Source organism: Octodon degus, unplaced genomic scaffold (genome assembly GCF_000260255.1).
Source record: "Octodon degus isolate 3935 unplaced genomic scaffold, OctDeg1.0 scaffold00084, whole genome shotgun sequence".
In the NCBI taxonomy this organism is placed as follows: domain Eukaryota; kingdom Metazoa; phylum Chordata; class Mammalia; order Rodentia; family Octodontidae; genus Octodon; species Octodon degus.
This window is the reverse complement of record NW_004524660.1, coordinates 685,888-708,391: the sequence shown is the minus strand read 5'-3', so window position 1 is coordinate 708,391 and position 22,504 is coordinate 685,888. Positions and strand designations below refer to the sequence as shown.

The 22,504-nt window shown below is 37.0% G+C and overlaps 1 protein-coding gene across 1 annotated transcript in view; it reads left to right on the top strand.

Moving 5' to 3' along the window:
- The window catches only part of Cd53 (CD53 molecule), a 27,703-nt gene extending 18,342 nt beyond the window's left edge, over positions 1 to 9,361 (top strand). The window contains exons 2-8 of the mRNA XM_004636892.2: positions 1,670 to 1,749; positions 2,911 to 3,099; positions 4,334 to 4,408; positions 4,880 to 4,975; positions 6,575 to 6,655; positions 7,579 to 7,662; positions 8,526 to 9,361. Of these exons, the coding sequence (XP_004636949.1) occupies positions 1,687 to 1,749; positions 2,911 to 3,099; positions 4,334 to 4,408; positions 4,880 to 4,975; positions 6,575 to 6,655; positions 7,579 to 7,662; positions 8,526 to 8,597 (660 nt within the window). The 5' untranslated portion in view covers positions 1,670 to 1,686 and the 3' untranslated portion in view covers positions 8,598 to 9,361. The remainder of the gene's footprint in view (positions 1 to 1,669; positions 1,750 to 2,910; positions 3,100 to 4,333; positions 4,409 to 4,879; positions 4,976 to 6,574; positions 6,656 to 7,578; positions 7,663 to 8,525) is intronic.
- The last annotated feature ends 13,143 nt before the right edge of the window (positions 9,362 to 22,504 follow it).

Sequence of the window (22,504 nt, the reverse complement as noted above, 5' to 3'; positions counted from 1 at the left end):
TGCCTATTAGTCTCACATTGTTCATCTTTATATCGTCTTGCAGGTGACAAATTATTTTTTCCTGAATCCCAGTTGTTTTTAAGAGGTCTTTTCTTATCTTTTCACTTGGTGCAACGGTGTCTTCAAGACCTGAAACTCTTTCTTCACTTTCACTCAAACAGTTTTGCAAGCTTGTGATTGAGATTTTAAGTTCCTCTATATCTCTTTGACTTTGCTTCATGCGATCTATTTCTCTCTTGTATTGCTCATTCGCTTTTCTTATCTCTTCTACTTTTTTTATCTGTATCTTCTTGAGAAGCAGTTATTAATTCTTTTACTACAGAGAGTATTTCTGATCTGATTTCTTCTATATGTTTCTGCATTTGATTCTTTACTTCAGATGCTATTACTTCACAGATTTCTTTTTTTATTTCACAGGTTATTGTTGATCTGAGTTCCTCTATACTTTTCTGCAGTTGTTTCTTTTCTTCAGATGCTATTGTTTCAGATATTTCAGCTGTGTGATTCCCAGTTTCTCCTGTGTTCATGTCCTCTGCACTTGTTCTGGGTTGGCTCTGGGCCTGAGATTGCATTTTGCTCCCTCTCTTTGTCATTTTGTATAGGGGTAGCTGGGTCCCAAGAGAGTGCTGCAGAAAGGTTTCCGAGAGCATGGAGGAAGGTGTCACTCATGGGGCTGGCCTGGGCTTGATCTGGGGAGATCCAACCAGCGCAGGGGAGCACAGGAGCTCACCCCACACTTGCTGTCTTGAGCTTGGGCTTGTCACAACATTTTGTAATTCTGATAATTTTTTTAGATGTTATATTCTTTTGATTCACATTTTTATCTGTGACAAAATGATAAATACATGGTTAAGTATTTACCACAAAAATGTATAATTATTGATGTTACAATAAAATATCATATTTTTTAAAAAAAATTAGTCTGTAAATTGGATCTTATTACCTGTGAGAGAAAATTCGGAAAGATTATATCTGGATCTCTAGAACTGGGGAAAAGATCTTAAGCATAGATATACCATCTTAGAAATTATTATATTTTGCAGGGCTGGGGAGATGGCTCAGTGGAATAAGCGCTTCCCTGGCAAGTGCAAGGGCCTGAGTTTAATCCCTGGTTCCGCAAAAAAAAAAAAAAAAAAAAAGAAATTGTTATATTTTTAAGAAACTCAGTGTGCTATTTTCACTTCCTCATTATGTAGTTGTTGGCCTGTTTTATTTCTAATGTAAGACTGACATCTTCTGGAGGACAGAAACTACTTAGTCCTATCCCCATCTTCCACAGCATGCAGAACAGGAAATACCATAAATGTTTCTGCAATAAAAGCTACAAGAAGGCATAGGTATGGTAACTCCTTACTTTTAGTATAGAGATTTATGCAAATTAATATATAAACCTGGAGGTATTTAAGAAACTGGCTAATCAAATCACTACAGTGCTTTGTTCAATATGAAGTATTGCTTGCCGAACTGGGAGTAAAAGTGAGTGTTAAACATGAGCAAAGGGTATCTCATATCAGAAATTAAGAGGGAAGGCAATTTGGAGAAACAGAGGGAGTGAAAGCTCAAGCCCAAAGGGATGCTGATCAATCTTAACCCTAACAAAGTGTGCTTTGAGTCTCTGGTAACATGTTTCAGAGCTGGATTACTTACTTCCTTTCTTTCTATTTTTTAGGGCAAGGAAATTACAGGATGGGCATGAGTAGCTTGAAATTGCTGAAGTATGTCCTATTTTTCTTCAACTTGCTCTTTTGGGTAAGTGTGTTTCTTCTGAGCATGCTTGAGCTAACCTTTTCCCTAGTGAGCTTGCCTTCTTGCTATATAAAGAGTCTGGCATGAGCTGGATGGCTGTGGTGGTGTAATCCTATAATCCCATTACTTCAAATGCTGAGGCAGGAGGATCATCCAAAGTTTGAGACCAGCCTGGGCTACATAGTGAGCTCAAGGTCAGCCTGAACTGAACTACAAAGAAACTGTCTGAGACAAACAAACAAAAACCAAAAACCATAAAACCAAAAAACAGTATGGCATGAAATGAAACTCATGAATATTTCTGTCATGTCTTGCACATCAAGGTTCAGAAGAAATGAGTAAAAGTTTTATCTCTTCCTATCCTACCATAGGATAAACTTACAGAACTGAAAGATATCAGTGCTGTTATTAATGGATTGTTTTTCTTTGGGAGTTTTAGGCTGCTATCCACATCTGACAGCTATAGATGAGAAATATATGAAAATTTAGGTATTTAGAATGTTTTCCCCTATTAAATGCAGCAATTGAAATTTATATATAAGGTAGATTGGAGGTCATATGCATATAATAAGATTCTTTTTTTAAAAGACAGGGTCTCACTATATAGCTTAGGCTGACGTTGCGCTCACTTTGTAGCCCAGGTTAATCTTGAACTTGCAAGGATCCTCCTGTTTCAGGATCCTGAGTGCTGGGATTACAGGCATGTGGCACCATGCCTCACCTTATAGTAAAATTCTTACAATTTGGCTTCTCTAGTATTTTTTTTCCAAGAAAGATTAGCTTCTTAAGCAAGTCATCTCTTCTACCAGATAGTAGTTTCCAAAAGGAAACCATGTGTGAACAATTGAGGGACAAGGAGTAGGATATCTGAAGCATACCATCAGTTTGTCTATGGTGAAAGTTCTGTGTGACTTACGAGGGTGATCTTTTGTTGGTATCTGAAAATGGGTAGGATGGGAGATGAGTGGGAATCCATATGAAAATGTAGGAATTTCTTCTTTTCTAGGACTAGGGGGAAACTTGGAATATGAATGGTTAATGATAGTCTTGGCTGAAAGTATGAAAACAGGATTTTGATCTCAGAAATTTGAGAATGTGAATGAGCAGATGCTCAAGAACCATATTTTATCTCAGCATGTTACTGTTTATTTTTTTTTCTTGTAGTTCTGTGGCTGTTGCATTTTGGGCTTTGGGATCTACTTCCTGATCCACAACAACTTTGGAGTGCTCTTCCATAAGCTCCCCTTCCTCACACTGGGGAATGTCCTCGTCATTGTGGGCTCCATTATCATGGTGGTAGCCTTTTTGGGCTGCATGGGCTCTATCAAGGAGAATAAGTGTCTGCTTATGTCGGTAAGTCCTCACAGCATTTGGTGTTCTATATCACGGCAATGATAGATGATGCTGCAAGTCCCAGGCAATAGGTTTCTTAGTAGATCATGTATAGACACAGAGAAATTATGAGGTTGGCACCTCAGATAGGCCACATCTATCCAGACCAATATTTTGTTTCTGACTTGTATTCTAGAAATAGGTTGGAGAGGGCATTACTGTCTTCTTTGCCATGTATTGTGCATTGTTAATACTGACTCTTGTCATTATAATTCCTTTCACATCATTTAGATTTTTGCCAAAATTTTTCACTTGTGGTTGAAGTCAAGTGTTATCCATCCACCTAAATTCTCAGTTTGGAACATACTTCGGGATCTGACTTACAGTCACTAACTGATGGAAAAATAATTATTAGACTTAACCATAAAGATATTCCTAAAAAAGCAGAGGTTGCTCTTTAACTCCTATATGCTCAAGATACCCTACAGTGAGAGTGATCCAACTTAGGTGGTGGCTATAGCTGCATCCATTGAGGTCAAATGTGAGAGATGCTAGACCTCCTCAATTATTTCCTGTATAAACATACTGGAAAACACATTCAGACTTAGGTTTTGCCTGCAAACATTGTGAAAGAAGAGTGCTGCCTATCTCTAGTATTCTCCAAACATATCCTGCTAGGACTGTGCCTCTGTAGCCCAGAGTTATGGGTCTGCAATCAAGTTGGTTCTTCTTAAGTCATTTGGTCCATCTTCTTTCCCATTCAGAACAACCTTTAGGAATAATAACAGTGTATCTCTTTTCTCTAATCTGTACAAGGCACTTCTCAGCTTTCACCACCATCCATGCTTCTCTCTGAGGTAGCCTTGCTCTAGTAGAAAATGCCAGTCACAGAACTGTAAGATACGTGGTTTAGTTTGCTGTGCTTTGCTCAACTGTTTAAATAGATCGATATCAATAGTTGCCAAACTCTTCGTTTATTCCTTGGATAGTGTTGAATATGTATGATGTGCCTGTTATTCTAATGGGCATAATTGAACATCAGAGAACAAAGTCACAAAACTGATGATCTGATTTTAAAATGAAGGTATAAGAAAAGAACACACATTTATTATAAAACAAGAGAAGGTATACAAAGCCCTAAGGAGGGGGAAATAAAATACCCTGCTAACGTGCAGAGATCTGCTTGCATGTTGCTCAGGCAAATGTAGTGGGTCAGACACTGACATCATGGTCACGATGTCTCTCTTTTCCCCAGTTTTTTGTCCTACTGCTGATTATTCTCCTTGCTGAGGTGACCTTGGCCATCCTGCTCTTTGTGTATGAACAGAAGGTAAGTTATAAAGAACACAACTAATGATGTTTTTCTGAAACTGGAGAGGGTGCAGTACAAAGTAAATCTTTATAATACATGTAAGAATCAACTAGAAGATTGTGGAAACCGAGATTAATTGTAATTAGGGAAACAATGTTATAAAAGATTTTTGAGTGTGCCTTAAAAGGCAACTGGAAAGAACAGTAAAGCAAGTGTATATTCTAAGTACTTTTCTTGTTCATTGTTGATGAAGAATGTCTCAGTGCTCAAGGATAGTCCTTGTTCTAGCCACCCTTTTACTCCTAGGTAAAAACCATAGGTCTGGAAAAATAAGATTCCATTGTATCCTTTTTCTTTCAATGTCATCTCATCTCCAGCACTTCTTTGTTATATGCAATAAACCTTCCTCTCACTATCATAGTTCTTAGGAAAACTATGAACTCACTTGCTTTTTACAACATTTTCTCCCCTGGAACATGCTCCACCCAGCTGAATAGTTATGTGGCTGAGGGTCTGACGGAGAGTATCCATCGTTACTACGTGGACAACAGCACGAAGGCGGCATGGGATTCAATCCAGTCGTTTGTGAGTACGGCTGGAATTCTCAGAAAGAGTCCAGACTTCATTTTACAGCCTTAATCTCTGGGAATTAGCACACCTTTCCTGGAAGTTTCAGTCTACTGTCTATGGTCCTTAGCTCTAGAATATTTCCTTGACAATACAAACAGGGAGAGGGGGTAGAGGAGTGGGGAAAAAATCAGTCCAATTGGTGCAAGGTGGTCTACATTTTTTGTTTATCCTTTACCAGCTCAGATAACCTCATGGCTTAAGCCCTAATAAGTTGTGAAGAAAACCTAAATATATCATATTGATTTACTTTATCTGTTTTCCATATTTTACCAAAGCCAGCAGTTATATAGTAGAAGATATCTCTGCGGAATTCCCATCACTCAAATTAAGCTCGTCACCTGGCTTCCTTTGCTCTATTCCTTATACCCACACCCATCCACAAAAATATGTATTAACTCAGGATATCAGGGAATAAGAAAGGGCTAAGGAGCTTTATACAAGCACTGTCCATGTCTCAATGACAGTGGGAACACATGCAGGCTTAGTGTCGAGTAGAAGGAATAAAATAGGAATGAGAGAACTTAGTCTAGAATTGAAATGCTTTGGGAAAGTCACTTAAATTCTTTAAATCCCAATTCACTTCTTTTCAATTTAGTTTAAAAGTCTTTTGATTATATAATTTTTATGTGCAGAAGTAAAACAATGTTAGCACAATTAATCTCTGGGCCCATATCATCAATTTGAAAGTTGACCAGTGTTATCTCATCTAATCCACTTTATATGTTTTGCTACATTATTTTAAATTATTATTATTATATTATTATTATTATTGTTGTTATTATTATTATTATTGTACCAGGGATTGAATTTGGAACTTTGTGCTTGCTTGGGAGGCACTGAGCTTTGCTAGACTATTTTAAAGCAAATATTCAACATGATGGTGTTTTACCTATTCAATATCATCAATAGGCAATCTATAATAAAAATGATCCTAATTTTCTTCAAATTATCTTAATGGATCTGTTCAAATAAAAATCTACATAAGATCCATACATTATAGTTGAATATTGTTTCCCTAGTTTCCTTTTAATATGAGATAGTATATTTTACTTATGCTACATGTTTGTGGAAAGAAATTATGTGATTTTTCCTATAAAATTCTCCACTTTTTACATCCGACCAGTCACTTGCTTGAAGTTTCTTTTGTGTGAGGGATTTTTCTTTTCTACAAGCTTTGTGTATGAAGCTTGATAAGGTTCTGTTTTATAGAAAGACTACTGTAGTTGGTACTTGTTGTATCACATAAGCAGGCACATAGTGTGCATTTGGCCTGTTTTTTGTGGTCTAGTTGGAAAATCTAAACATGTTAGCTTGATATTTCCTTATAAGGCCTCTGACTACATAATTAGTGATCATAAAATATGAATAAATTAAACCTAGCCTCTCTACTTCACAGAGATCTGATATAAATGAAATAGAATCACAGATTTGATAGGACTTGGAGTTTCTGCTATAGGTTCAGATCTGAAGAGCCACCCTTTTTCTAAGCTCCAGTTTGATTTCTGTTTCTCATTTTTCAATCTAACCATGATGTTTTGGGGTGTTTGGCTTTAGCTGCATTGTTGTGGTGTAAATCACACAAGTGACTGGAACAGGGATCCACCAGCATCTTGCCCCTCAGAGCCAGGAATTAAGGTAATTTCTTGGTAAAATTCTTGATATTCATATCTTTGTGTTAGAAAATATTGTCCTGTTTCTTATGTTCCTAATGCTTCTTTGTAGATGGTGAGACTCTGCCCCTTAGTGGATTGAAAGATAAATGAAGGATTTGGGGTTTGGGAGATGATTATTTTAACTGCCTAAACAACCTGCCTGTCTTCAAACCAGAAAAGTCATCTTCCAATCAGACCAAATCCATATGATCCTGTTTTTGCCACATATTGTCCACTCATAGGGTGGCTTGAGAATCTCCAGTATTCTTTAGTATATGGAGAAAAAACAGCAGTACACATTAACCAACAGTGCCTCTGGCATATAGTAGGGCTATGATGAACTCACTAGTTATTATTATTTTTTTTTATTTATGTGTGTGTGTGTGTGTGTGTGTGTGTGTGTGTGTGGCCAGCTCAGCCCACCAGGGGGTGGCGCTGGCTGGCATGTGGTGCTGGGGGATTGAACCGCGGTCCCTGTGCTTTGCTAAGCTTGTTCTAAGTAGGTGCTTTAGACCACTGAGCCATCTCACCAGCCCTACTCACTAGTTATTGACATTCAAGTTAAATCTAGGATTGCATAGCCTAGATCATGATTTAAAGTACTAGTTGAAAAGTAAGTGTTCAGAGAACATAATGAAATCTATTTTAACCTCCTTCTTGAGAGCTAGTTTAATGCTGTCAGTGAGGATCTCAAGTTTCTACATTAAGTGCCATTATACTGGCACTAGCAACAGAAGAGTCTCCACTTTAATATTGGTTTCTTTATCCATCCAAAGAAAATAAAAATATAATACATGACACAAATCTGTTTAAATAAGATAAAATACAAATTACCTTCCCAAATAATTCTCCTCATAAAGTTGAATTATAAAGCAGTATCACTTGTATCTGTCATTTCTTCCCTAGGGTTGTTATATGAAAACACAGGAGTGGTTTCATTCCAATTTCCTGTACATTGGAATCATTATCATCTGTATATGCATGATCCAGGTAAGACCTAAAGCCTCATAATACAATGAGAATTAAGTGAGTTAAGTCATGTCAGGTTTTAGAATAACAGTAGATACATAATATATGAGTAATAAATGTTATCTACTTTTACCAGTATATGAATTCCCTAGTCAAGCATCAAATAGTGTTATTGCCAATTTGATTTAAGGGATAGAGAAAATAAGTTTTAAGAATATGTATTACCCAATTTCACCCTCAGAGATAAAAGAGCCAAATTAAAACTACCCAGGTAAAACCTAACTTTAAATCAATCCCCTCCTCAATTTAACTGGAAGAAACAGCACACATGAAATGCTTGACATTGTATGCTAAACAAAGAGTGATTGTGGAAGTTATAGTCATTCTTTGTTTTTGTGCTGAGTTTTACAAATAAAGGGTGAGTGGAGAGTAGTTCATGTTCTTTTTGTCGTGTAATATTTGCAACAGTTTTCCACCCAAGTGTGGGTGTATCAGCTTATTTAAGGCCTAATCTGGAAGCTGAGAGAAAATTGATGTTTCCCTGCTGGAAACCAAGAAGGCTAGGGCATAGGAGAGACAACACGCTGCACCATGTTCAGGAAGGAAAACGTGACTGTGTCAGCAGCAGAAGTTTTGGATTTTTTACAAAAGCTGATTATCCCCAACCTTTATACTTCATGATGTTGCCATTGTATTTCCCACTCCATTACACCCTGTTCTCCTTAATCTACAAGACAGAGCTCCTAAGGTAATTGGAAGTAATGATGAGAAGGATTATCCTCAAGTATTTTATGTTTTCTTTTTCTATAAATTCAATTTTTAGAATGTGTTGAAATGACATTTTTTTTCTTATGAAAGCCTCACACTTCTTCTTGTTTTTCTAGGTTCTGGGCATGGCCTTTTCACTGACCCTAAACTGCCAGATTGATAAAACCAGCCAAGCCATAGGGCTGTGACCTGTAATTGCTCTGTATTGGAAACTTCTTCTCTGGAAATTTAAAACCACTCATAGCATGGAGCCCCTGATGATCAGCTGTGGGACTGACATCTTTCATCTTACTCTTCTTTCTTCCTTATTTGGGTCCTAGTCTTATACAACCAGAGAAGAAGATGTTAGCCTGTCACTGCCTTACTCAGATAGCAAGATCATCATTTACCTGGTGATGACAGCTGCCATGTCTCTCAAAGTGGTAAACCATACCCATATTATTATTATTATGAGATACAAGAATCAAAGAAAACTTGTGGCACTAATGGCTACAATTCAGAGGTAGGTTGAGGATTTAAATATTTGCATTTCCTGTTGTTAAATCAGTCACCAACCTCTAACTCATGCTCCACCTACTCTACAAAGTAGCTCAAGAGATACATTAAAGATAGTTCAAGAGCCAGACTGACTGTCTCACAATAACACTCCATATCTTTGACCAGGGGCCTTGCATATAAGAAATACAGGGTATTCTCTCTTCAAAGGACAAGGTTTCATTTCAGAACGCCTTATTGATTCTAAGTCTTTCAAAAAAACTATCCAATGATTTAAATCTTATCCTGAAGATATAGCCAGTCATTTAGCCTTTGAATTATATAACCATTGAAGAGCTCAGTAGCACCAGTTATCTCTCATAGTCACATTCAGAAAGGTTCACGTGTTATTTCTTTATGATAAAAGATTTGTTAATGTATTATTTTAACTGTTGAAGAAATAAAATGGCTTATAATATCAATTGCAAATTTCTCATTCCTATACTTCAGACACTTGTGTGAATCAACCTGATTTCATTGGCAATGAGTCATCTTTATTAGTAACAAATTAGTGTATTAATAACAAATTCATTGAAAAATTATTGGCAAGGAATGACATGCACTTATTTTACAGCTTGGAAGGTTCAGGAATTCTGTGGGCAGCTTACCTGGATGATTCTGTCTTGTGATATCTTATCATCTCAATTCTCAATTGGAAAAGTATACGTTGTCAATATCTCACATGGTTTCTGGCAGGTTTCAAATCTTTGCTACACACACATTTTTCAGTTTATTATCCTATGATACAACATGGCATCTTTGGTGTTTCATGATTGTCTTAGTTATGCTTTTCTCATAGCTCAGACAAAATACCCAACACCCCAAAGTCAGTAAGCAAAGATTTATTTAGTTCACAGCTTATGGAGGTTTCAGTTCATAGTCAGCTCACTGTATAGCAGACTGGCACGTGGCAGAGGGCAGCAGTTCACAGCAGCAGAAAACAGCAAGAAGCAAAAGGGGAAAGCAGCAGCTGCAGTATTTTGGCAAGTCTCTCTTCCTGCCATGCTGACTGTGAAGACCAGACCTCCTAGGAAGAAGTGCCACCAACCATCATTCCTGCAGTCCCTTTATATATCCTCTAAATGCTGAATCACTCTAGGTTGGGCTCTTCATGTGATATGGCAGGACCTCCATACTCTAGGGTGGGAACTTCCATTTCCCAGGGCATGGGACCACTGAGCAGATTCAATCAAGAATTCATCTTCCTAAGTTGACACAATCCACCCCTTGTCAACTTGGCAACTAGACATATTTCATTAAAACATTTTCTATGTGCATAGACATGCTTATTCTTAACATTTTACAACTTGGACATTGTAAAACAACTTTAACAATTCTTAAGAACCATAACATCCTGCCGCTGTCCTCCTAAAGACTCATGAACATGCCTTTATGCAAAAGGCACTTAGTCTATTTGCAAGAGTTGCCAAAATCCTAACAGGTTACTAACTCAGTCTTTACCATTGACAGCCTTCTTGGCATTTTCTTTCTGGCCAAACTCACAACATATTAAGTCATCCTGCTTGGCTCTTTGCTCTTGATTCTCAACATAAATCTGACTAAAAACCCCCAACAATCCCCATGCCACTGCCTCAGCATTCAACTGTCTTGAAATTTCCTTTGTCAGATTAACCAGTCCACCACACTTAACCTCAGTCTCAGGCAAAGTCCCTGAACATGAGCAAGTCCAAGACCCAAGTCTCCTCCATGATATAAGGCAAACTCTTAGCTCTTAGCTCCTGTACAAATGAAGAGTTAAATACTTCCAGCACAAGATAAACTTTACCATTCCCAAAGGTACACACAGCAGGACACAAATCTTTAGAACCAAAACAATTCCAAAATCCAGCAGGGCAAACATTAAGCTTATAGTTCCATGTGGACCATCCAAAGAAATCTGTAATAAGTTGTGAGCTCCAAAAACCTTACATGGCTCCACCTCTATGGAACTTTTGCTGATAGCTCTCATGGCTTTTCTCTGAGACTAGCTTTGCTCCCTCCTTGCAGCTTTCCTTGGACAATCCATGTTCTTGGTATTTCCAGACTTCTGGCATTTCCACTGAATGGTCTTCTCTCTCATATCTTTACACACTGCTCTCCCAGTGGCACATTGCCTGGCCTCTCAGGCCTTCTAAAATCTAGGTGGGAGCCTTCTCAACCCCAGAACTCCTGCATTCTGCATGTGCCTAAAACTAATGGCACATAAATGATGTCATGGTCTGCTGACAGTTGGAGCAGTAGCCAGGTTTTCTTCTCTCTTGGCTGTAGGGGTTGAATAGCTGGATTATTGATCACTCTGACCCTGATTCTGAGGAACAAATTCTCTATGCCACTGCCATTGTGGAACCTGGTGTGGCTGCTCCCTCCATTCTGGAATATGAGGCTCTGTGGTTTCTCCTCAAAGCAAAGTCCTACACCCATGCAGTTCTGAGGCTGCAAAGGGAAGAGATTTGCTGTCTTCTGTGATGGCTTCAGGACATAATATTTATTCTCCTGAGCAAAGGAGATCTCATCTCAATCTTTACAGTTGACAGCCTTCCTGACACCCTTTCTGGCCAAACTCACAACATTTTAAATCACCCTATTGGGCTCTTTGCTCTTGATTCACAACATAAATCTGACTAAAAGCCCCTAACAAGAGCCATACCACTGCCTCAACATTCAACTGTCTTGAAATTTCCTTTGCCAGATTAGCCAGTCCACCATGCTTAATCTCAGTCTCAGGCAAAGCCTCTGGACATGAGCAAAATGCAGACAAACCTTCTGCCAAGCCATAGCACAAATAATCTGGAGTCCAATAACCAATGCAGTCCTTCTTCCTATCAGAAACATCCACAACCTGGTCTTTACAGGCAGGAGTTCTGTCAGCATTCTAGTCTTCTGAACTCAGACCAGAATCTTCCATACAGAAGAACCAAAGGAATTCCAGTGCTTTGCTAACTGGCAACATCTCCAAACCATTCCTATCTCTTCCAATAAGCCATTCCCAAAAGCTCGTAATTCACATTGTCAGGTCTAGTCACAGAAAAGATCCCACTTCTCTTGTACCAAATTCTATCTTGGTTACTCTTCTCTCATTGCTAGCACAAAATACCCAAGACTCCAAATTAAGGAAGGAAATGTTTATTTAGCTTACAGTTAGTGGAGATTCCAGTTCATACTTGGCTGGCTCCAAGGCAGACTGGCACATGCCAGAGGGTAGCAGTTCACATGGGCAGAAAACAACAAAGAACAAAGGGAAAAGCAGCAGCTGCAGTGTCTAGCAAGCCTCTCTTCCTTCCATGATGACTGCAAAGACTTGAGCTCCCTAGAGGAAGTACTGCTAACTGTCCTTCCTCCAATACCTTTTTATATCCTATTAGTACTGAATCACTCTAGGGTGAGCCCTCCAAAACCTAGGGAAGACCTCTACTCTCTACGAAGGGCCTCCATGCCCCAGGGTGTGGAGTCACTGAGACAATCCAGACAAGTCTTCAATTTCCCAAATTGACACAACACAATGTATCAACTATTACAGTGATAATGAGACATTGAAGAGAGAGAATCAGATATAGCACCCAACACAAAAGCTACAATCTTTTTTAAGCTAACTAGGGAGTGACATCACATGAATTCTGCTGTACAGAATTTGAGTCAGAATATTTAACAACACTCTAGGATATGAATATCATGTGGTAAGGATTATTATTATTATTATTATTATTATTATTATTATTGCAGAACTGGGGATTGAACTCAGATCCTTGCGTTTGCCAGTCAAGCGCTTATCCTACTGAGCCATCTCCCCGGCCCCTAGGATTATTATTGGTGTTAATCTAAGAGGCTGGGAACTAGGTCACGTTTATTGCATCAAGAAAAAAATGAATTGTCTTCATGGAAATTATATTGTAAAGTAGAAAATCAGGCCATATCTAATACACAGTCCAAAGCAAAGAACTCAAAAAAGAGAACAGGGCAGTCTTGATGTCTGTTCTTAAAGTTTTGTGTAGAATTTCTTACTTCACTTTAAGAAAAAACTAGTCATTTCAATTGTAGATTACAGAAATTTCAACATCTTTCACATTTTCCTAGGTACAAAAGGTACAAAGAAGATATTTTCTTAAGTTTCGTAAGGATAAAACCTATCTCATAGATACAAAATGAAACAGCATTTTATTTATTTATTTATTTATTTATTTATTTATTTATTGCTTGATGAATAACAAAAATCTTCATAGAAATTTGGTTTAACTCTCAGCAGCCTGCTCCTAAGCTCTGAGGAAGCTTGCTTTCTTTTGAGCTACCCAATCTTTCTTATGGGCAAGGGACATTTTGGGACAGTTTCCACCTCTTCTTTTTAACTTCTCTCTTCAGCTACTTTTCACAGACTAGATTCTCTCATATAGCAGCATGAGCTTTCTTATACCTCTCCTCCATCATGTCTGAAGTTACATTGTTCTTTATGTACTGAGAGAACTGTTTCTTGTAAGCATCTTCATCTTCTACCATTAGGTAGCGCATATAATCTGTGACATTCTGACACATGATGTGCTTTCGATGTACGTCTACATTGAACTCCTTGCTTTCAGAATAATATTCAGGGAATCATTTGGTACTGTGAGGGACATACAAGCATCCATCCACAGCACCCCTTAGGGCTCCAAAACTTTATTGCCAGTTGTAGTTCTGGCAAGACCTGTGTCCAAATAGCAGGTGAAGGCACCAGGTTTGCCATCAGTGCTTTCCACATTGTATTCATCTCCAGTCACCTCCACCTGGGCTTCATAGATCTTATTCATACCAAACTTATTGAGAAGCCTTCAGGCCAACAGCAGGCCAGTACAATACACTGCAGTATAATTTGTTAGGTCAACTTTCACACCTCATTTTGGTAGTTCATATGCATATTCTGCACAGACTATTATATCCCCTTCAATATGGGCATAAACAATCTGACAAATGATATCTCTGTCAGTTACATGCACTATCATCCTGTATTTAGGTGTGTTGTACTTATTTTCATCCTGTATTACCAAGCGTTTCCTAGCATAGTAATCAGTTTTGCCCTTTTTTCCTCTTCTAAACTTCATTTGGTATCTCTTAAAGTAGAACTCATTCTTGACAATCTTAACAAAACCAATCCTGTATAATATAGACCCTCATCTGCAGCCCTACACAGACCTGAAGGCCCAGCAGCACCACCTATTTATTTATTTTAAAGAGGAAAAACAAATAACAAGAACACAGACAAAGGCAAATTTCCCAAGTTGAAATTTGAACATAGAATAATAAAAAAGGTACAGAATTTCAAAGCAAGAATAGAAAATTAACAGTGGTTGTTATATTACATATTGTTATCAAATTTGTTGCGCAGATTACCAGACATAGTCATACCAGATTGATCAAGCAATTAAACATTAACTCTTCCTTTCAGTAAACCTTAATTTTTATTGTCCTTTTTGCTTTTTATTTTTTCAATTTATTTTAAAGAGAATATGAGAACAATAGATGAGACATTAGAAATAATACACATTTAAAATAACAAGATGAAAAGTATTCAACCATGGTTGTTATATTGCACATTGCTGTCCTCAATTAAGTTGCTCATATTACAGATATTAGCATATAGAATTAGTCAAAGGAAAAATTGTAAACATTAACTGCTATCTTCGAAAAACCAACAGAAGTTAGCAGGGTAATCATCTCTGCTATCCTGCATATATATTTTGTTCTCCATATCAATGAGTGATAAAGGCCACTCATGTTTACTTAATCATAACCTGAACTTCATTTCTAACTCTTGTCTGCCCTTAACTACCTCCCAACAAGAAGTCAGCCTGAAGTTCTAACTATTCACCCAGCAAATATCAAAAAGATCTATTGTTCTCATCAAATTTTTCATCTATATCCCTTCAATAGTCCACTGCTGTCAAATTGTTTTCTGAGTATTTACCATTGACTCCATCTGTATGTTTTCAACCTAGACAAAAACACATTTCTAAAATTTAAATATGATTATGACATTTTCACACCAGGCAGGCTTCAATGACTATTATTGGGATAAAGTTCAGATTCCTCATCTTCCCAGCCCTACATGATGCATCACATTCTTAGATCCCCAGTCTTAGCTTTTCTATTTTTATTGCATTTGATATCTTTGCTTTGATAAAAAGAATTATCTATTCATCTTAGATGCCAATTTTTTTGATTGGGTCTTTGAATTTGGGGGTCTGACTTTTAAAATTATTTGCATAGATAGAAGTTCTAGATAGAAGGCCTTTGTCAGAGGGACAGTCAGCAATTAATATGTGTTTAGTTGTACATTTATCTTGATTATGGATAATTGGAGTTATATATGCATTACTTAATTGTATGGCAGATTCTTTTCTCATGCTTTGAAAATTTTCATCTACTACTTCTGCAAATAGTCTTTGTATGTCATTTGTGCTGATTCCTGCTGTTTTGTTGACACTTATTAATATTACATTGTTTTTTCTTTGCATCATCTCGTAGGTGCTGAACTGCTATTTCCTGGTTCCTTTTTACTTTTAAGAGATCTTTTGTGTTCACTTGCTGAATTTATGTCTTCAAGGCCTGAAAGTTGATCTTTAGTTTCATCAAAGTAGGTTTTCCAACTTTCAGGAGAATTCTTAATGTCCTGGATATGTGTTTGAATCTGTTTCTTGCATTACAGTCCTTTCCTATATTTTTTGTTCAGTGTTTCCATCATTTTTCTATTCTCCTGTATTTTTTAATCCATATCTTCTTTAAATGTGCTAAACAATTCTTTCATTATTGTTTTCATTTGTTTGACCTGAGGGATTATATTTCTGATCTGATTTCCTCCACAGTCTGATGGACTTTCTTCTTTATTTCAGTTGTTATCATTTTAGAAATTCCAGGTGTGTGACTTTCAAGTGCTTCTATATGATTGTCTACTGGAATGGTTTGGGTGTGATGGAGGTCTTAGATTTTCTTTTGTTTCTTCATTTTGAACTTTTAGAAGCTCACAATGATCATGCAGACTGAGCAGTAATGGGAGAGGGTTGAGGCAAGGGTCAATAATGTTCTTGTGATAGTGGGGGAGCAGGGTTGCACTAACCAATGTTATCATACCTGTTGGGAGTGGCAAATCTCATCATACAGGTGGTGGACATGGGCTGGATTCACCATATCACCATATCACCATATCTATCCAGCATTTAATTGTACCCTCAAAGGATGGGTTTGGCTGCAGCATGGCTGTTGCAGTTCTATACTGGTGATGTGCATGGGCCAAGCTCACAAAGTTCCTGTAGCTGTCAAGTGTCGGCATTGGTATGAGATTTTTATACTTTGTTGAAACACCCAGAAGGACAATATCTGATTCGAATGGAAGATTTATGGGGAACACCCATACTGATTTCCAAAATGGTTGCACCAGTCTGAACTACTGCAACAATGGAGGTTTCCTTTTTCACCACAGCTGCTCCAGCATTTGTTAATGGATGATAATGATTCTTTCTGGGGTGAAATGAAATCCCACTGTTGCTTTAATTTTAATTTCTCAAATAAGCAGTGGTGTTGAACATTTTTTTATATATCTATTTGTCATTTGTATTTCATCTGAGAAGACTATATTCATCTCAGATGGCATTTATGGTGTTGGAACTTTGAATTTGGGGGAATCTAACTTTTGTAGCTCTTTATGTGTTGGAGATATAAGTCCTGTGTCTGAGGAAAATTGAGTAAATTTTTTTCCCACTTTAAGTGTTGTATTTTAACTACATTGGTGATTTCATTTGCAAAAGCTTTCTAACAAGATGAAATCCTAGTTGTTGATTTTTTTAAACACTTCATATGCAATATTCACAAATTCTTTGCCTGTCATACGTCTTTAATATTTCTACCTACTTTCTCTATCAGGAGACTCAATGTTTCTGTTTTAATATTTAGATCTTTGATCTCTTTCGACTTTAGTGCATGATGACACATGGGTCTCATTTTTGTATTTGGCATGTAAGAGTGTTTTCAACACCATTTATTAAAGAGGATATCTCTTATAGTGAACATGTTTGGCTCCTTTGTCAAAGATAACATGGCTGAGTATGTTTGTAGTTGTGTCTGCCTTTTATAATCTGCTCCATTAATCCTCTGGTCTTTTTTTTTGTGAGGCTTTGCGAGGTTGATTTTATCATATTAGATTTGTAGTATAAGTTCAAGTCAGGTATGTGATGTCTCCTGCTTGCCTTTGTTAGTGAGGAATGCCTCTTTATTATACATCTCTTCTGGGTAGAGATGAAATTTAGGAATGATTTTCTAGTTCTCTGAGGTATCCTAATGGTATTTTGATTGGTATTGCATTAAATATATATAAAAATTTGGAAACCTAGCCATTTTTATTATGTTGGTTCTTTCTATCCATGAGCAATAGATATTCTGCCATTTTCTGATGAACTCCGTGATCTCCCTTTTCAGACTATTATAATGTTCAGTATATAGATTTTACTTCCTTGGTTAGAATGATTCTTAAGTATTTCTTTATTTGGAAGGTATTGTGAAGGGTGTGATTATGCTATTTTTTCCTCAGTGAGTTTATTTGTTTATATACATTTATTATATTGGTTTTTGAGTGTTGACTTTGTATCCAGCCACTGGATTGCATCTTGTTATTAAATATAGAAGTTTTCTTGTGGAGTTCATGGGGCAGTCTATGTAGACCACAAATGGGCATATCATGTCATCTGCAAATAATGATAATTTGGCTTCAACTTTTCTTATTTGTATTCATTGTATTTTTCTTTTTTAAATAATTGTTCTACTTAATACTTCCAGAATTATATTGAATGGGTCTGGTGATAGTGGACATCTTTGTCTTGTTCCTGATTTTATTTTTATTTATTTATTGGAAAAACCAAGGATTGAACTCAGGCCCTTGTGCTTGCCAGCAAGCACTTATTCTCCTGAGCTATCTCTCCAGCCTCTTGTTCCTGATTTTAGAAAGATAGCTTTCAGGTTTTTTTTTTCCATTTAGTTTGATGCTCGCTGTTGGTTTGTAATAGATAGCTTTTATATACTTGAGATCAAGACCAATTATTCCAACTTTTGTAAAATTTTTATCACAAATGAGTTTTGGGATATATCAAAAGCCTTTTCTGCATCTATTGTGATGTTGTCTTTGGCTCTGTTGATAGGTGTATTACATTTATCCAATAATAAACATGGGATAATTTCAATTACTGAGCATTTACTTATACATGTTCTATGGTTTATTTAGAGAACATCCATGTGCAGATGAGATGAGTGTGTATTCTGATATTATTGAATGGAACACTTTTTAGACATCTACCAAGTCCATTTATGTGCAGTTTTGCTTCAGTTCTGACATTTATTTGCTGTCTAGTTGATCTGTCTCTCTGATATAGTGGAGTAGTGTAATTCCACATAATAATTGTTTTATGCTCATAATTTTTTGGGTCTATTAATATTTGCCTTATATGGTTGGGTGCTTGCATAATTATTGCATATATATTTGTGATTATTATTAAATTCCATGACTTTTTGAGTTAAATGTGTTTCTTTATTACAGTATGTTTTTGGACCTCGTTTTTTGATTCATTCTGCCAATCTGTTTCTTTTGATTGGTGATTTCAGGTAATTTACAGTGATGGTTATAATTGATATATATATATATATATTTATATATGTTTATCTTTATCATCTTGTTTTCCCTCAATTTCCTGGTTTTCCCTCTTGTTTAATTGCTCAGCATGCCTAATAGTTTCTTTCTGTTGATTTTGAAAGTGTGATCACTTTTATCTCTGTGTAGAATATTATTTAGTACTTTTTGTATTGTTGGTTTGGTGACCATTAATTTCATTAGGTGTTCTTTGTCATGGAAGTGTTTTGTTTCTTCATTAATTTTGAACAATTGTTCTTTCATTTATAGCTTTAAATGTTTCACTTGAAGCCCTTCTTGATTTGATGGATTGTGTTGAGAATGCTGTCGTGATTGTGATGGGCTTTTCTTTATAGGTGATGTTTTTATCTCTAACAGCTTTCAGTATTATTATGCTAAATTTCAGGTATCTTGATTATATGTCTGGGTGTAGATTTATTTTGGTTATGACTATTTGGACTTCTATATGCCTCACTTACTGTATGTCAGATTTTTTGCCCATGTTTGGGAAATTTTCCCCTATTACTTTCACAAGGAGTCTTATGTCATTTGTGTTGACACATGGTTTTTCATTGACAGCAGTGGGTCTTATATTATTTTTCTTAGCATTGTCTTGAAGCTGTTGAATTATTATTACTGACCTCTTGTTGTTTTTAAGAGATCTCTTCTTTTATAGTATCTAGTTGTGATTCTTATTTCAATGTTTGAAAATGTTCAGTGTCATTCAAGTGGCTTTGCCTGCTTTCATTGGAATTTCTCTGTTTCATTCCTCTATTGATCATTCATGGTTTCCAGCGTTTTCCTATGGTCCTATATTTTCTTATCTATCTCTACACTTGCTGAGCAATTCCTTTACAGTTGTTCTCATTTCTACTTTTACCTGAGAGATGATTTTTGATTTGATTTCCTCTATAGCCTCACAGATTTGCTTCTTTACTTTGGTTGTTATCATTTCAGAAATTTCAAATGTATCTCTTCTATTTTGCCCTATTTCATTGTCTTCTGAACTTTTTCTGGTAGGGCAACAGGTCCAACGTTACATTTTGCTTCTATGTCTTGCTTCTAGCTTCTATTACAGAAGTTTTTATTTTGTTTTCCGTGCTGATCCTAGTAAATTTTTGCAATCTTTAGCTTTATCATTAGTATCAAGGCCTCTCTAGGAATTTTGTTTTTTTTCAGGGATATATACTATGCCTAGGAAGTTCTTGGTTTGTTCTGTCTCATGATTCTACCTTTGCAGTTAATTGACTGACATGTTGCTATCTGATTGGACCAATCCCCTGCCCTTTTGTATTTGGGTGTTATGAAATTAGCACCTTAGAGCTTTCCATTTTTGTTTCAGAATTGAGAAAAACTAGTTACAACAGATACGACACCCTAGCTGTAGTAGTATAATAAACAATAACAAGAGTAAAAAGCACTGTTTAGAAACTTACAAACTATAGTAGCTATTAATTGTATACCATATGAGCAAAACCTATAGGTATACCACAGAATCAATCATAAGTTGAGAGTTTGTGGGCAATGTATTTACCCTTGGTACAGTCTTTTTTACCCTGTGAAGAGAAATTTAAGGATAGTGGATAGAACAGAGATAACTGCAAAGAAGTAAAGTAGAAGCCAGTGTGAAGGACACAGAAGCTTTGCAAAAGTATGAAAAAGATGAGGGCAGAAGATAGTGAATCAAAGAGTGAGCAATGTATCATCATTGATAACCAGAAAAAAAAATTGAGTGACTATTCACTTATATTAAAATGTGGGGTTTTTTAAAGTCAAAATAGGCAAATTCTTGAAAAGGGAAAAGAAGATAAATAAAATATAGCTAAAGGATAAATAAAATAAAATAAAGAGGAAACAAGCCAGAAAAAAAGGAACAAAAAATAAACTAAAAAAATATTTCTCTGGTGTTCACCAGGAGCTGAAGAATTCTACTATGAAGACAACAATATGCAATGTACTAATTATTGTAACTGTCCTACTAACCTGCTTTCAAACTATTTCATTGTATTTTATCTTTTCTTCTCATTAAAATGAATACAAATTTTAAAAAAAAATTTAAAAAGAATTCTGGATAGCCCAGCCAAGTCTGAGGTAGATTTTGGGCTGGACTTGATGATCACCGTGGCCTCCACGTGTGGGGGCCTTGGGACAGAATCTTCAGGCAATACTTTCTGTATGTTCCTCAATGGCCTCCCACTCCTCAACTTGTTTCTATCAGCTTCCCTCCCTGCTGCTGTGCTACTTCCAGATAGAAACAAGAGGTTTTTCCCAAGCTCATGCATCATTGACTTTTCTTGGTGCTTTTTCATATGTCTGGGTTCCTCTTCAACTGACAAGTCTTTCTCCTCTTAGGTCATTTGTTTCAGAGTAGGTTTGGGTACTTGGCTTCTGCAGTTGCCATCCAAGATTACTTAGTCCCAATTCTTACTCTTGGAGAGAGGGTGTTAACTTTTAACTCACTGTCTTCACCCCCACCCACCTCCTCCACGCTAACTTTACTGGTGAGATGGAGTGAGGTTGTGTGGGGTGCTTTCCTGTTCTTACCTCCTCCAGACCCCACTGGTTTGCAATGGCCCAAGACTGGAAGGCTTTTTAATTACTTGCACCTTTCGAACAATAGGCCACTGGAGAGGCTTTAGTTGTACTCCTTTAGTATTTAATCGTTTTTCCTGAAGGTTCCACTTAACTCTCTGGTGCACTGAAAGAAAGGAATGAAAAGGAACATAGAAAGGAAAACTGCTCGATCTTCAGGGTTGCTCTTCAGGATCCATCTTTAGCAGGTCATTTATTTGTGTGTCAGCAGAGTTTACTTCTTGGCTGTAGGTACTGTTCTGAGGAAGGCAGAAGGGGTTAGGGACATTATATCCCAAGTCTATCCTGAATGTGTTGATTTAGGCACATTATTCTAGTTTTAATTTTTCTTCTTTAGAGATTTCAAGTACATTTAGAATTTGCCAATCCAGCAACACGTCAGCAGCTGGGTGGGGTGTGGGCCATTTTATTAATTCTTTTATTTCTGTTTTGCTTTATCTATGAGTCTCTCATTTCAGAATGATTTTCACTTTGGGATGTATGTCCTCTCCCTTCTTCCAAGAGGAAGTTTAATTTCTCTGAGTAACTATTAAAAATGTCATTTCTTTCCTTAATATTTGTGAAACATAATGCTAAGTGATTTACGCACATCTTCCTTATTTAAATTTTAACAAAATCTGTTGTATGTACATATATGATAGTCATAGAAAGTTCACTGAACTTATAACTCATACAAATCATCTTTTAAAGATTTTACCACATTTTAACTGCTCCCTTTACTCATTTCTTCACTATCAGATTGTTCAAGAGAGAGAAAATCTGCATATTAAGTATAAATAAAAAGTAAGTCAAATTTAAAAAGTAATATGAGCTGTCAAGACAGAAAATGTGTTTTCAAAGGAGGAAAGGATTTTATTGGATCATTAAGATTAGCAATGAGACCCAGAGCACAGGCCCGGCTAGTGAGTGAGACGACCCAGGCTGTGGGATCCTGAACAGACACAGAGTGCAGGCCTGGCGAGTAAGTGAGAAGACCTGGGGCCCGACAGGATCCTGAACAGACCCAGAGCACAGGTCCAGGGAGTGAGTGAGATGACCCGGGGCCTTGGGATCCTGAATAGACCCAGAGTGCAGGCCCAGCATGGAACCCTTCAGCAGAACTCCCTGCACAGAGGCTAGAGTCAAGACTCACCCAGCTGATTCAGGAGCAGAACATCTTGCCAGAGAGACACAAAGGGTTCAACTCTAACAGCTGCAGCAGAAAGAAGTGGAGCACAGCAGCCAGATCCAAACAACACCCACCTGGAGGAATATGAACTTCGTAGATCCGGACCTGGTGCTAAGGTAATAACTCTATCTAAGCTCTACACCAAAGGTCAGACAGAAGACAGT